Source organism: Phalaenopsis equestris, unplaced genomic scaffold, assembly GCF_001263595.1.
Source record: "Phalaenopsis equestris unplaced genomic scaffold, ASM126359v1 Scaffold000459, whole genome shotgun sequence".
Lineage (NCBI taxonomy): Eukaryota > Viridiplantae > Streptophyta > Magnoliopsida > Asparagales > Orchidaceae > Phalaenopsis > Phalaenopsis equestris.
This window is the reverse complement of record NW_018164900.1, coordinates 109,974-124,676: the sequence shown is the minus strand read 5'-3', so window position 1 is coordinate 124,676 and position 14,703 is coordinate 109,974. Positions and strand designations below refer to the sequence as shown.

The 14,703-nt window shown below is 33.6% G+C and overlaps 1 protein-coding gene across 1 annotated transcript in view; it reads left to right on the top strand.

The window, feature by feature from the left end:
* LOC110027874 (serine/threonine-protein kinase tricorner-like) overlaps positions 1-14,703 on the top strand; it is a gene marked incomplete at its 5' end in the record, with an annotated part of 36,467 nt that continues 21,764 nt past the window's right edge. Inside the window, 7 exon segments of the mRNA XM_020729491.1 lie at positions 1-46; positions 1,322-1,496; positions 6,817-6,900; positions 6,970-7,211; positions 7,299-7,530; positions 8,006-8,085; positions 8,184-8,268. Coding sequence (XP_020585150.1) covers positions 1-46; positions 1,322-1,496; positions 6,817-6,900; positions 6,970-7,211; positions 7,299-7,530; positions 8,006-8,085; positions 8,184-8,268 — 944 coding nt within the window.

Below are 14,703 nucleotides of genomic sequence, written 5' to 3'. Positions count from 1 at the left end.
ATCATTACAAGGCTCAGATGAAGTCATTACAAGATAGAAAGGAGAGGTAAATGCTTTGTTAGTGGGAAAAAAAAGCAATTTAGTTTTATATGGAGGGATTGGATGTATTGTGGTAATTTTATAGTTTGTTTTGCTACTTTTATGGCAACTGCATATTGGCATGTTATTCTGTCCTTAGCTAAATATTATCATTGACTGAAATTTAGTTTCTTTTTGGCTTTCCATTTGCTTCATATCATTTATTTGGCTATGAGTTTGTTTAATTCATTCATTTAATTATCTTCATAATGTCTCAAAACCTTGAATACAAGGTATTTACATCCATATTTATTCCCCGGGTTACCCTAATATCAATTCAAACTTTTTGTTGCTGAAAATCATTTATTTTGCACTTTAAGTATCGTTTTTCAGAAACTTTTTCTTTTTCTCAGCTAACATTAAAGGTGATGTGAAAATTCAAGTATGTAAATGCTTGGCTGACAAATCTCATTTGATGGATAAAATCCTTATGTTGAATTAGTCTTTGGCCCATCTCAAGATTGTTGTGATCATATATTTGTGACATTATTTTTTGTCCTGATCAGAAAAGTTCTTCGTTTCTTTGGATGCAGGATTTTATTTGTGTTATTGATATATTTGGGAGATGTTTTCTCTGGCTATAAAATATTTTTATTTCTGTTGTATAAATCCAATATAAATAGAATTTATATTAAGAATTACAAATAGGCTAAGAAAATAATTTAGAAAATATCTAGCCTATGAGCCTTCATCTTTATCTCAAGCTTTAGCTGTGCTATTTTTTACATGACGTAAATTGAGATACTCTTATTTGACTTAGTCCTAGAAAATGTAATATCTATATCTATATCTATATATCTATATATATATATATATGTCTGTGTGTGTGTATGCATGTATGCATGTATATATTTATATAGATATATATTGTTTGTGTGTGTGTTTGCGACTTAAGGCTTTAGAAATGTGGCATGATTTTCTTGCTTCTATGTTAAATGACGTGTAAAATAAATTTAATATTTCATGAGATATTCTTTGTTTAAGAAATTTGACTTTATAATTAAATTCGTTAGATGTTATGAGATAGTTTTGCACATTTCCATTCACAAATGCTTTATTGTCTCGTTATTAAGTATAGTAGGCTGACTAAATATCATAATACTAGAAAGATGTGTAAAATGACGTGTAAAATAAGTTTAATATGTCATGCAATATTTACCAGGAAAGAACATTGTAGACACAAGAAGTTGGGGTGAGGCTAATGTTGATGATATGTTTTGGTTCTATTTTTTCATGGATGCAGGCGCTGGAGCTTGGAGAGAAAGCTTGCTGATGCTGATGTCTCTGAGGAAGAACAGAACAATATCTTGAAGAGCTTGGAGAAAAAAGAAACTGAGTACATGCGGCTACAGAGGCACAAAATGGGGGTTGATGATTTCGAACTTTTGACCATAATTGGAAGGGGTGCATTTGGAGAGGTTGTGTATTGTTACTTACCCATGCTATTTCAGCATTATGGTCTAACTTAAGTTATGGCTTTCTGCGTTAAAGTTCTTGCATATTTATAAATGTTGTAAAGTTCAACTGATATAATTGGATTTTTGGAATGATGCCATATGCTTATCAGCTGGTTGAGTAAAATAAATTGAATTGCTAAAGGAATGTCGAACATGTATTGGCTTTCTTGGTTAAAGAATTTACTATGTATTAATGTTCTAGAGTGCAAATAATACAAGTAGAGTATGGGAATGAATGCCATATGCTTTGTAGCTGGTTGAGTAAAATGCATTAAGTTGACCAAGCATTATCAAAAGATGCAGGGTACGAAACAAGATGAGAAATTCGAAGAGTTGGGGAGAGGAAATATGAGGATTTGCTAGCATGATTCCAGGAATTCTGGTACACCCAAAACTTAGTCAAAGTTGTCACAGCCTGTGTTATGTAAATTATACAGAAGATTTGTGTTGCTTGTCATAGTGAAGAATTATGAACTGTCTACTTAGAGCACCAACATAGATGGTAGCAATTTGAACTCTCCTCGTTGATGTGTAGTTGGATACATCTTTTTTTTGTTTTTAATGAAAGAAATATCTTTTAACAAGTCAAGTTTTCCTTGAATTCTAAGATCATCGATAAAAAATTCTGCTTTTGTTTGTCCCATTTAGTTAATATTTGAAATTTTATGTTTCATATTTTAATGGGTAACTCATTTGAAGTCATTCCACCTTTTATTTTTGCTATTTTTCTTATGACATGTTTAAGTAAATGTCAAGTTTTGGCCCGGAATCAACTTTGACACTCACAATAGAGGTGTAGTATGTTATTAAATTGGCTTGGGATTAATGAAGCAGACTGCTATGGAATTAGTAGGATTTTAATGTAACTTAAGTTTACTTGGAGCATGCAAAGATCTGGGGTTTCCTATGAATTCAATTGATAAAACATTCTAAGATAAAATTAAGACTGGCTTCTTTGTAAGGAATTAGAGAACTACTGGTTATTTCAGGGCTTCTTGTTTCTATGTTGCCCTTATCTATTTTCCATAATTTCAGCGTATGACACTGAATAGGCTTATTTTTTGACATCATAGCAGAGATTATAGAACAATTACATTACCTCTGATTCTCAACGAACTACTTCAGTCAGTGGCTTCAATAGCAAAATTGTTGAAATATTACTCTAGTTGATCCTTGTGAACAAGGAAAAAAGAGATATTAAGGATGCCAACAACTCTAATTGATGGCTAAACACAGACTTAAGAGGGGTTTTGAGTATGTTAAGAATTTTAGGCTAATGTATATGATGTGCATAATTGATATGATCTCAAATTAGAAATGGAATTAAATTAAAGATAGATGTGCTAGAAAATAAAATAAAGATGAAAATCGATAAAAATGATGCATTAAATCATATTAAAGGCTAGATTAATAGAATTCCCCAAACATAGATGATAATAAGATAGATTTTCTTAGTGTTTCAGCTTGAGTGGTCTAAAGACTTTCTAGCATAGTCTTTGTTTAAAGACCAAATCCTTCAAAAAGATGCATTAAACCATATCCTAACTCTTTTGATGGATCTAAATCCAGGAAAATCGATAGTTCTCTATCAATGGCAAGATGAGATGGTAAGAGTTAGTATGGATGAAGATTCACCATGTTGCACATGGATAGGTTGCTAGGACCACTCAAGGTCAAGCTCTAAAAACATTTAAATATTAGTTTTAAATTAAAAGAATTTTAAAATTATTTAAATAATTTTTGTACAATGCTAAAATGACTTTGAAATCATGCACAAACTACAAACATATTTTGCAAAAATATGGGTAATTAATGTTACCAAAAATACTTAAAGTTTAACATTTGATTTTGCGGCTCATCGATTACCTTTTTGGGTAGCAACATTTTTGTTTTTTTTTTGGGCTTTCTCGTTATAAGTTTTTTAAATAGTTTATCAACTATTTAATTTGTTTTTGAGCAAGAAATTTTTGTTTATGTTTCTTCAAAAAAAAAATTTCATGTTATTTCTTCTATTATTCTTCCATCGCCAGCTTCTTTTGAAATCAATCTTGCCATGATCCAAATGGTGGATCCTAATCTACTAGACTACCATCTAATTCATCTTATCTATCCATTGATGTAATTATAAATGCACCAATATTTTTTTGTCCATCTATAAACGTAGGTTTTGATAAATACATCTTTTCAAATGACCCAACCTGTACACAATCTTGTGATGTGCTCTCAAGTTCCAACCTTTGCACAATCTTGCAATTTGCTTTGTTCAGATTTGGTTTCATTCATGTTTTCTTGATAACTTATTTGATGATGTCAATAACAACAGGGCCGAATACCATTATTATTTAGAAATCAACTGTAGAGAACTTTAGTCAGTGGCAATGTTTGCTACGATCTGATGACTGCTGATATAAGTTTTCATGATTTCATTGAGTCATTCAAGTAAGCAAGGTTACATGGCTGCTGTCTGAACTTGATAGTGCACAAAATGAGATTAAGTAATCCTATAGTGATGGGTCTAGGCTACCCAAACTCCTTGTCTCTGAACAAAATAATCTTCAACAAGTGATTCTATGAAGATTTTTGAGAGTTTATGATTAGTGTTGACCAATTTCATTTCCACATCACCATGGGTAATGCTATCCTATATGAAGTGATGTCAAATATCTATGTGCATGGTCCAATAGTGTTGGATGTTGTTTCCTACTAGGTCAATGAATTTTCTTTAAATTGAGGAGGCCTATAAATCGGATTTGTTTGGGATTGAAGCTGGTGAGTATGGCAGGAAAGAGGAGAATAGGAAGAAAGACTAATGTCAATCTAATGAGAATTTGTTCCTCTTGGTTTCCATTAGCTTTAAAGCCTTGTTACAATTTATATTTATGGACATCTAGATCTATAATAAATAAAGTTGAAAATGATAAAAAATTTAAATATATCCTAGGTTAAGTGTTGCCGAGATGAGAATTCTTAGGTAGATGTATGGCTAAATGTGAAATGAGAGACAAAATGTGAAATGAATATATTCGTGATAGGGTTGGTGTAGCTCCAGTGGCGGACAAAATTATACAGAGTCATCTTAGATGGTTTGGTCACATTAAACGTCGATTATCTGATGATCCGATTAGGATAGTAGATGTTTTAGATTCAACCTATATTAAGAAAGTCAGAGGTAAAACTAGAAAGAATTGAACATGTTATATAAAAAATGATCATAATTTATTAGAATTAAATGAAAATATGACACTCAATAGGACGCGATGGAGGAAAATGATTCATGTAGCCGACCCCACTTAGGGGGATAAAGGCTTGTTGTTGGCATCCTAAACATAGGTGGCGTAAGCAAGTCTCTCTACTTTACGTAAATTATTTGATTACTCCTTATCTAAATCATTATCATATTTATTTTGATAATAAAAATACTAAAGGAGTTCTTTGGTTGCCATGTATTTGGAGAATATAGAATAAAATATGTATGGTGTATTCTAATTTCTCATAGTCAACCTTGTGGTAGTAAAATAAATATGGTGAAACTAATTCTATTTCATTAGCTAATCTCTTTATATCCATCTCAAAATATCTCACTTCATTCACCAATTTCATTCGCTTACATGCTTATTTTTTTTGTAATGCTTTACCACGTCAACCTGTAAGGTCCAGTCCTATTTATATCAATCTCTAAGGCCATGTTCTTGAAGCAATTCTTCCTAAATTTCTCAAAGTTTGTCTTAAGGAATATGTTCCATCCCTAGCTGCAGCCATCCAAATCCTTGCTATTGTACTCCTAGGGCGCTCAATGTGCTCACTTTGACCCAATCTGTTGCAATGTGTGGCTTGAGCCTTAAGTGCCAATACACTCTCTTCTATAGTGAGCTCTTCCTTGTGATTGGCGAACTCAAGTGAGTCTTTTCTTGTTTGGTGAACTAGATTTTATCACTATTGTTAGTCGAGATGATGGATTATGTTTCCATGAAGTGGTTTCCATTCCAATAAAGGTAGAGTACAGAAGCAAGGAAAAAAAAATGTTCAATTTAGGCAAGTTTCACTTTCAGCGAGAAGTGTTGTTTTGGTATTTTAAGAAAATGGAAATTTATTTTGCCTCATGCCTAAAACTTGAAATGCAAAACCTATGCATTTCTTTTTTTGTTACCGAACAACTCTTAGCAGAATATGACTTTGGAATTATTTCCCTTGATTTTGTCGGCAGAGTTTTGGAGATTTATCTATATTTACTTATTTTTATCTTTGATTGTCCGCTCGTCTCTTAAAGATTTGTTTTGAATTTTGTGTATATTTTCTTCATGCATGGCTTAATTTGTGGAGTTAGTATTTGGCTCATGCAAACTCCTTGAATATATGGCCACAAGTTTTACTTACGTGACTGTAATTGTTGAGTTGGTTTTTGACTTCTTCAATATTTAAATAACCTAAACTTTTTGACTGATTTGGGTCATATCTCATTTTATTAATTAAGAGGAATTTAGCTTTAATTAAGGTCCCATTTTGATTCCATGTTGATATTTTAAGCTCTATATAACCTATTGAGTTTGATTTGACATGGTTAAACCTCATTTTTGTTTTGTTTCTTAATTTATTCCCACTTGGGTTGAAATTAAATTCTGAGAGGTGGCTCTTTCATGAATCATGAATTTTGTTCATTCTGTCTCCTGTGGTGATCCTGGGTAAAAGAATTTGTCAAAAGCTCTGTAATTCTTTTGTTTCTTCCATTTTCTGTAGTTGGTTTCTGTTGTATCATTTGCATTCATCTCTTAGTACTTGACAGATCACCCTGTACATTCAAAACGTCAAATTCTGTGTCAATGAAACGTTTTGTCAATTAGTACTTTATAAAATATGCAATAGACTTGAGGATCTGATATAATACTGATTTGAGTAATCAACTGACAAATATAAATTTCCTGCATGCTAACTAAATTTTGGCACGCCTTTTTTCATGGTTGACTTGAAGTAATACTTAGGTAATTTTCTTATTGATTTAATCGCCCTTTGCTGTGTAACTTATATGTTTGAATTGTTATCATGAAGAAATACCCTTATAAGTTGCTTTCCAGTTGCCAACACTGCCAGATATAATATTTTGTCCCTGTATCTCATCGTATTTTTTCAGTGCTTGAATTGTTAAATAGCTAAAAAAATTAATTTCTTTTGATTTAAGTAGTGTATATTTTGGTCAATTTTTCTTGGTTTTTTGCCGTTGATGTCTATTTAGCATTCTGGCCTGTAGACTATCTAGCTTTGCATCTTTTTTTTCTTCTGTATTCAGGTGAGATTATGCAGGGAGAAGAGTACTGGTAATGTATATGCAATGAAGAAATTGAAAAAATCTGAGATGCTTAGAAGAGGACAGGTATCTTCAACATCTTTTGCTTCATTGCTTTCCGTGAAAGCAGCTGAACTTTATGCATCTGTTTTGTAGGTAGAGCATGTTAAAGCTGAAAGGAATCTTCTTGCAGAGGTTGATAGTGCCTGTATTGTTAAACTCTATTGTTCTTTCCAAGATGATGAGTATTTGTATCTTATAATGGAGTATCTTCCTGGAGGTGACATGATGACTTTACTGATGCGCAAGGACACCTTAACAGAAGATGAGGCCAGGTTCTATGTTGCGGAGACTGTATTGGCCATTGAATCTATACATAAACACAATTACATACATAGGTACTAATGTTTCAGAAATTGTTATTCTCCCCCCACTACTTCATTCAAGTGTAATCACACAGAATATGGTCTGTTTATTTTCAACAGGGATATTAAACCAGATAACTTATTGTTAGATCGAAATGGCCATATGAAGCTGTCAGATTTTGGTTTGTGCAAACCTTTGGATAGTAGTAGCTTTCCAAACCTGACCGAGCCTGATCATGGAGTGGGTACCAAGGCTCCATTAGATGGTCATAAGCATTTGAGCACATCTACTGCACCAAAGCGTACACAACAGGAGCAGTTATTACATTGGCAAAAGAATAGACGGATGCTGGTAATATGTCTGCATTGCCATGCAAATCATGATCTTCAAATTTAGGTTTCTTGCCTTTGCATCTTTTCATCACTTACTTTGGACTCGGATGCTAGTTGGGTTTGGTCTCAACAATTTGCTAAAGCACAATAAAAAATAAAAAATAAAAAATAAAAAAAAGAAAGTCAACTAAAAATTTCCCTTAAAAATTCTGCATTGTGCCTAATGTTTCATTAAAATGTAGTTTGTCTAGCCTTTTTGAGAGAATTGCCACTACGTTTTTTTTGCTTTTAATTTTGGTTAAATACTATGTTCCACCGCTTGTCTTTGTTCTGTTTCTTATGTTTATTGCCTGTTCCGAGTTTCAAACTTTTGAAATAGAAATGGGCAAAGTATATTCATGAATTGCTAATGTTCACTATTCTCCCTTTTTGTTCAAAGAATATATCGGATTGTTGATTGGCATTCTTACTTACATTTCCTTATATGGAAGCAGGCCTATTCAACTGTGGGAACACCTGATTACATTGCACCTGAAGTTCTGCTGAAAAAAGGATATGGCATGGAGTGTGATTGGTCGGTTCTTAATTTTCTCATATAGCTATCTTTTTCTCATGATTCTTCTTTCTTTTCCTTTCCTTCGGTTTGTCTGATTGTGAACTTATATTAATCAGGTGGTCTCTTGGTGCAATTATGTATGAAATGCTTGTTGGTTACCCACCATTTTACTCCGAAGACCCAATGTCTACCTGCAGGAAGGTAATCATGCAATTTAAGTAGGAATATAGGCAAATCGATTAATTCTATCAGTTGAATTTCTTGAAACTTAAGATTTCTAGCAAATTATTTATGGCGACAATAAGTTTTGTGCCCTTTTTGGCTTTTTAACTTACCAATGTGTGTTTTAGCATGTTGACTTCTATTTTTGATTTTCTGGCTTATGATATAATAGAAGTCCTATTCATGAAGTATGAAATTGAGAAATAGTTTTTAGGGCTTATTTTTTTCAGTTAAAATTTGAAAATAGCCCTTTATGTTTAGTTCCTCACTGCTATCTCATCCTTAGTTGCTTCACCACGATATGGTTTTGCATTGTTTCTTGATTAATACTGAATGACTGAAGATTAGTCTGTAGTTGCAGTGAAGCTTATCCCTAGAATTGATATTTTATAGATTGAATAAGTAGAGGCCTGTAAATGGTGTAGGTTTTGACAAAATGTGGCATGAATATCAACCTAATTGTAACTTATATCAGATTAGCTCATCCCTAGCTGATTAACGAGCGACCTAACATTACGATCACATAATCATTTGGTGTATTAAAACTATATGCGGTTTGATTTGACCAAATTTGAACCTAAGCTGCTAATTGGCTGCAAATAGAATTCAACTCAAGCAGGATTTAATAAATCCTGTAAATCCAGTTTTTATAACTCTTATGAAGGTTAAATTATGAAAGATTGTTTGTAATGATACCTTTTAAATTAAATTAAATCCAAGTAAACTATTTGGCTACTCATTTTAAGATTGAAGGATTTATATGATTGTGATATCTTATTATATTTATGTGGACCATTAAAGCCCTTAATTAAAATAATTAAGTCATAATTAATTTTATTATTAATATTTATTAATTACTATTTAGTAATTTACTAAGCAGATTAAGCAATAATTTCTATCTCGACCAATTTTGCTAGACATAATTTTAATTTACTTAAGCTAATTTATTTTTAATTAATTCATATTAATTATTAAGGATTATTTAATTTTTCTAATTTTAATATCTATATATAATTTACTTGATTAAATATTACTAATCCTATTTAATAAATTTGCTATTAATTCCAATTACAGAATTTGAATTACAAATAATATTAGCTAATATTGTAGTTATTAATTAATAATTAATAGGGACCTTTATTTACGTGCCTCCCAATTCCTATGTATTCACATATCAGACACCTAAACTTCCATTTTTACGTACAGGCCAACCATCTCTAACTTTTGGCCATAAGGAGGGTGACTTGTACGTAAAAATTGAAGTATAGGTGTCTGATATGTGAATACATAAGAATTGGGTGGCACGAAAGTAAATTTCCCTAAATTATAAAGTTAGTTAAACACAAAAATTTTTACCTTTTCATATTAAATCATAAATAATATTAAGTGTTTGAATTAATATTTTTGTTAGTTAATTAATATTAATTATTAAGATTAATATAACATTTAATTAACATCAACTAAATCAAACATAAATTCTTATTTTTCTTCCCCAACTCATCCTGAAAACTCCCAAAGTCCTCGACAACAAAGTGAAAACTATTAATTGCCTTTTTCTAACATTTTGGGTTTCAAATGGATTTATTAGTCTGAATTGTTAACTACCAAGCTCTATAGGTTTATAGGGTTTACTTATGGTTTGGCGCAGTGCATCTCTCGCAATTGTGTTGGACGAGACAACATAGGGTTGCCTGGATCGGTGGATACTTAAACCGGCTTGGCCATGGGAAAGGAGAGGTCGATCGACCCTCCTGGAGGTTTAGGGTTTCCTCCCAAGAGGAGTGGGGCCCCCTCTTTTTACCTGGTACTATATATGTAATTTCTTGGTGTTAAGGGTGAGTTTATGTCGTGTTTTATGTTAAGACAACCATTACGTCCCTTGTTTTTGCTTCTAGTGCTGTAGTATCCAAAGGCAAGTGGTGTTCCGGTTGTATCTCATTTCGAGGTGGTGATAGGTTTGAGTGGTGCTCTGGCTGTACCTCCAGAGGGGGTATTTCTTTTGACTTCCTATCCTCCCCATCCTTCCCTCTACAATCGTCATCAATGTAACTATTGCAGCTATTCCAAGGACTACACCTTTGTTGTTCTTGTAGCCACCTCAGCCTCCCCTACCCCATTTTCTTACTTGCAGTTTCTTGTAGCAGCTTACCATCAAGCTGCATCTTGTTTGAGGCCAACCCTTCCAGTCGTTGTTTGGCCTGCAACACCCCTTTCCGGACACTTGGCGCCAGTCAACTGTTTTTCATGTTGTTCCCTTGCCTTCTGGCATCCCCTCCTTATTGTTCCCCTTCTGTCAACCATCCCTTCCTTCTATTCGCCTGCCGCCAGTTTTTCGCTTCCTTGTTGCAGCCCAGTTACCAATCACCTCACCTCCCTTTCTGCCATATCCTCATTCTAGCCCTCCATTTTCCCAACCGCAACCACCCTACTACAACCTTCCCACCATCCTCGACTTAAGCCCTAGTTTGGCGTTTGTATTGTGTCTTTTGCTATTTCCTATTTTTATGGGGTTTTGGTAACCCCTATTTGATTTCAGTAATAAACTTGCATTTCCCGTTGTTATTTGGGTTCATTCTGGTATTATTTGGTGTCAGAGCTAGGTTAACCCTAGTCATATCCTATAATTTCTAACACCTGCCTATACTCAACCCTATCTCCACCCAAAATTTTTCTTACCCATGCTACTTTAGCCCCACATTTCCTTCCACCTACTCACACTTAAAGCCTAATCATGCCGTGGAGGAGGGAATGTCCGAAACTTGATCAGGGGTTTATCATGGATGGGATACAACAAGAATTTCGCCGAGTGCTATAACTTGCTAAACTACAGCTATCGACTTAGGGAGAGGTCAACGTCGAGCATGGAGGATGGTAACGAGAGCCAATGAGGAGAGAGAGGATCACCCGAATCTCTTCCATAAGGATGCTTCTAGTGGAGAAGAAGGTAGGCTACGATGCTTGGGGATACAAGAGCGGAGAAAATTGAGAGATTAAGTGCCTATTAGAGGATGCATAGATGAAGTGCCTATTAGGGGATGCGGAGATAAAGTGCTCATGAGGGGATCCATAGATTAAGTGTTTGTTAAGGGATACATAGATGAAGTGCCTGTTAGAGGTTACAATGATGTAGTTGTCGGCCGTTTTTTTTCTTTTAAGTTCGTGGTTTGAAAAAGTGAATGATTTTGTGATTTTGAAAATAATTTAAATATAAGTATAACCTTTTTTGATTTTTTTTAATGTAATATTTTAATTTTAAAATAGGTGAGACCAAACGGGTCTCACATTTAAATAGTTTAGATGATTGAATGCCAATACTACAAGTAATACACTTATCCCGAAGAATAAATATATCATTTGTAATAGGGATTCAATCATCTAGACTAAGGAATTTGTGACATCCATATTGGTCTGCGAAATATTTTTTAAAAAAGCCAACAAGTTCCCCTATCTAACATAAAAAATTAGATAGGGTTTATTTTATCTGGGTTCCTGGTTCCCTATAGAGGCAAACCCCTATAGTTAATTACATCTTAAATGATCGAAATCACTTAAGAAAACTCTCGATTAAGGTCAGGTGATTTTGCTTTCAAGATTTTAAAGTTTAGGTTTTCACGATTGGACATAGGAAAATCAAATAGGAATGACTCAAAATAGGAACAATTATTTAAGAAATCCAAAGGGAAGAAAAGTAAGGGATATCACAGATCTGGGGAAAACCCCGGTGAACTCCCAACTATCCTAATGTTCGGTTTTATGTCTTTGAAGTGATGTTTATTTGATATTTCAATCCTGCAGATTATTTAAGATTTAGAATTTATATTTACACAATATCGAACTGTGCAAATAACCTAAAAAGATAGGAGAATTTATACCGTACCACACGGTAACCTCGGAATCCTAAAGCGTTAGGACTTATAATCGTTAGGACTTATAATTGTACAAATAGGACTTATAATTGTACAAAAGAGTTGTACAGAAAGCCTAAAGAGTGATCCTATGAGTTGTTATTTAAACTAGGGAGACTGATAGGTGATGTGAATGTGTTTATGTGATGTGAACATGTTTTGCTGTTGCAGATCCACCTTGAAGTTGTTCTTCGTCGTGCTGCCCACGATGTTCGTTCCAAGCTTCTCGTAGTAGCACCTCCTGGTTCAGTTTTTAGTTTTGAACATACTCCTAATCACTAAATTATTCTATACTAAGACATAGCATATCAAAATAACTAAGCATGCAGTGTGAAAGAAAAGTAACAATGTACTGTACAGTAAAAAGAAAAGACAGTATAATATGCTGAAAAAAGAGTATAACGTGCTATAAAGAGTAGTATAACATGCTTGGGAAGCAGTGTAACAGGCTATGAAAACAATATAACATGCTTTAAAATAAAATGTTGTAATATAAATTAAATCTGTACACCTGAGAGGTTCATTGCTCCTTTAAATTTAGCTAATATGCGCTGTGTAAAAGAGAAAAATACGACCTGAAAAAGACTTAACAGAAACAGGTAAATCGTGGGAAAAAGACAAACAAATAAAATGAAATACAATATCACATATAAAGGACCAAAAATAAAAAATTTACATGTGATATTGGAATGTCCCCAATTGTCAGAAGGATTTGAGTGTAGGACAAACTCAAATTCCGGAGCATTGGGTTTCAGTTTTGGTCAAGTTAAGGTAAGAATTTCATTATTTGATTTAATTAAATCAGTCATGAGTCACAATCTAGTGCACCCTCGTGCCTAGTGTCCTATTTATTTCCTAAACTGAGGTTAGATGTTTGGATTACGTAGGTCATTTGAAAATTAGGATGATAAACTATCTCTTAAGTCGTGCTCTAAGTTGTGCTTCTAAAATTTAGGATGCCTGCACTTTAAGTTAACTTGAAGTGTCCTAAAGTGTCTAATCTCAATTAAGTGTCTTTCCACTAACCCTTAAACATCTATAGAGCCAGCTTAGCTCGCTATCAGACTCCTAAAATCTAGGGGTAAACTCATAGTTTTGGCAAAAGAGTTGTAAGTTGAGCTTCAATCCTAGTTAAAGGAATTGTATTTTAAATTAATTCAAAGCTTAAGGGATCTAAGAGTAAGTCCACTAATCTCTCAATCGTTATCTAAATTCTCATTTCTTCCAATTCCAACTAGTCTTCCAGGTTGCAATTCATTTTTTCTTATGTAAAAGAAAAGGTGGATTGTTCGCTACCCTATCTCCTCTTTAGATTTTATCACCCAAAAAATTCAAATTTCAATTTTAATTTTCTCTCATTTTCTCTTTCGCTCATATTTCCCTTGAGATTATAAATCATTTCTGAATATAATTAAATCGGAAATTCTCATTTTTAACTTGACCGTAAAAAAAAACGAACGAAAAGGTGACCGATCCATTTTTTAAAACCAAGCCAAATCAATGAAGCTTAAAATAAAATCATGAATGTATCGGTCTAAAACGTTTAAATTCGTTAAAAAAAATGACCGGATCAATCCCGAGAAGGATATCATTTCCAAGTGGCACTTTTATGGATTTTTGAACCCAACATGACTTCACATTATATCAAACTCAAAATGAAGCTTCAAGAGCCTTTTACATTTCATAAAATATAGGAGAACAATCCATAGAGAACATCCCTCTGTACCTTCAAAAATCATGCTATTATCAAAGCCCTTCAACTTCAATTTTAATCAAAAGCTCATTCCATTTTTTTTTTATATTTCACAATTATGAAATTGTCCATATAAATATTCGTAATCAAAGTAATAGAAAGAGATAATTACAAATCCAATTTATCCCACTAAAAAGTCATAAGTTAAAGCTCACGGGTAAGATAATAAGGGAGGGGAGAGCTCACGGGTAAGGCAATAAACCAAAGTCTACTAAGCCGACAAAACCACCAAGCCATCCTTATAGCAAAGACAACAAACTGCAAATCACTAAGCTAGACTCACAGCAAAGGCAACATAACAAAGCCCCAAATCCAGCTCATGGGGAGGAGTCAAAAGAGAAGAGAATTATAGAGACAGTAAACATGAAGCTCACGGTTAAAGCAGCAAACAAAAATCAAGGTCCAAATCTAGCTCAATAAACATGAAGCTCACGGCTAAGGCAGCAACCCAACACCACCAAGCTAACAAAGCCACCTGGACATCCTTATGGAAAGATAGCAAACCAAAGTCAAGGTCCAAATCCAGTTCAATAAACATGAAGCTCACGGCTAAGGCAGCAACCCAACACCACCAAGCTAACAAAGCCACCTGGACATTCTTATGGCAAAGATAGCAAACCAAAGTTATCAATGTAGACTCTCAGCCACCCACATATAACAAGGAGAAATTCATCACAACACAAACCGAAGGGTAAGGGCAAAGGATAAGAAAACCTCCAACCAAGCCATACCCAACAAAAGTGTCACGTAAAATCC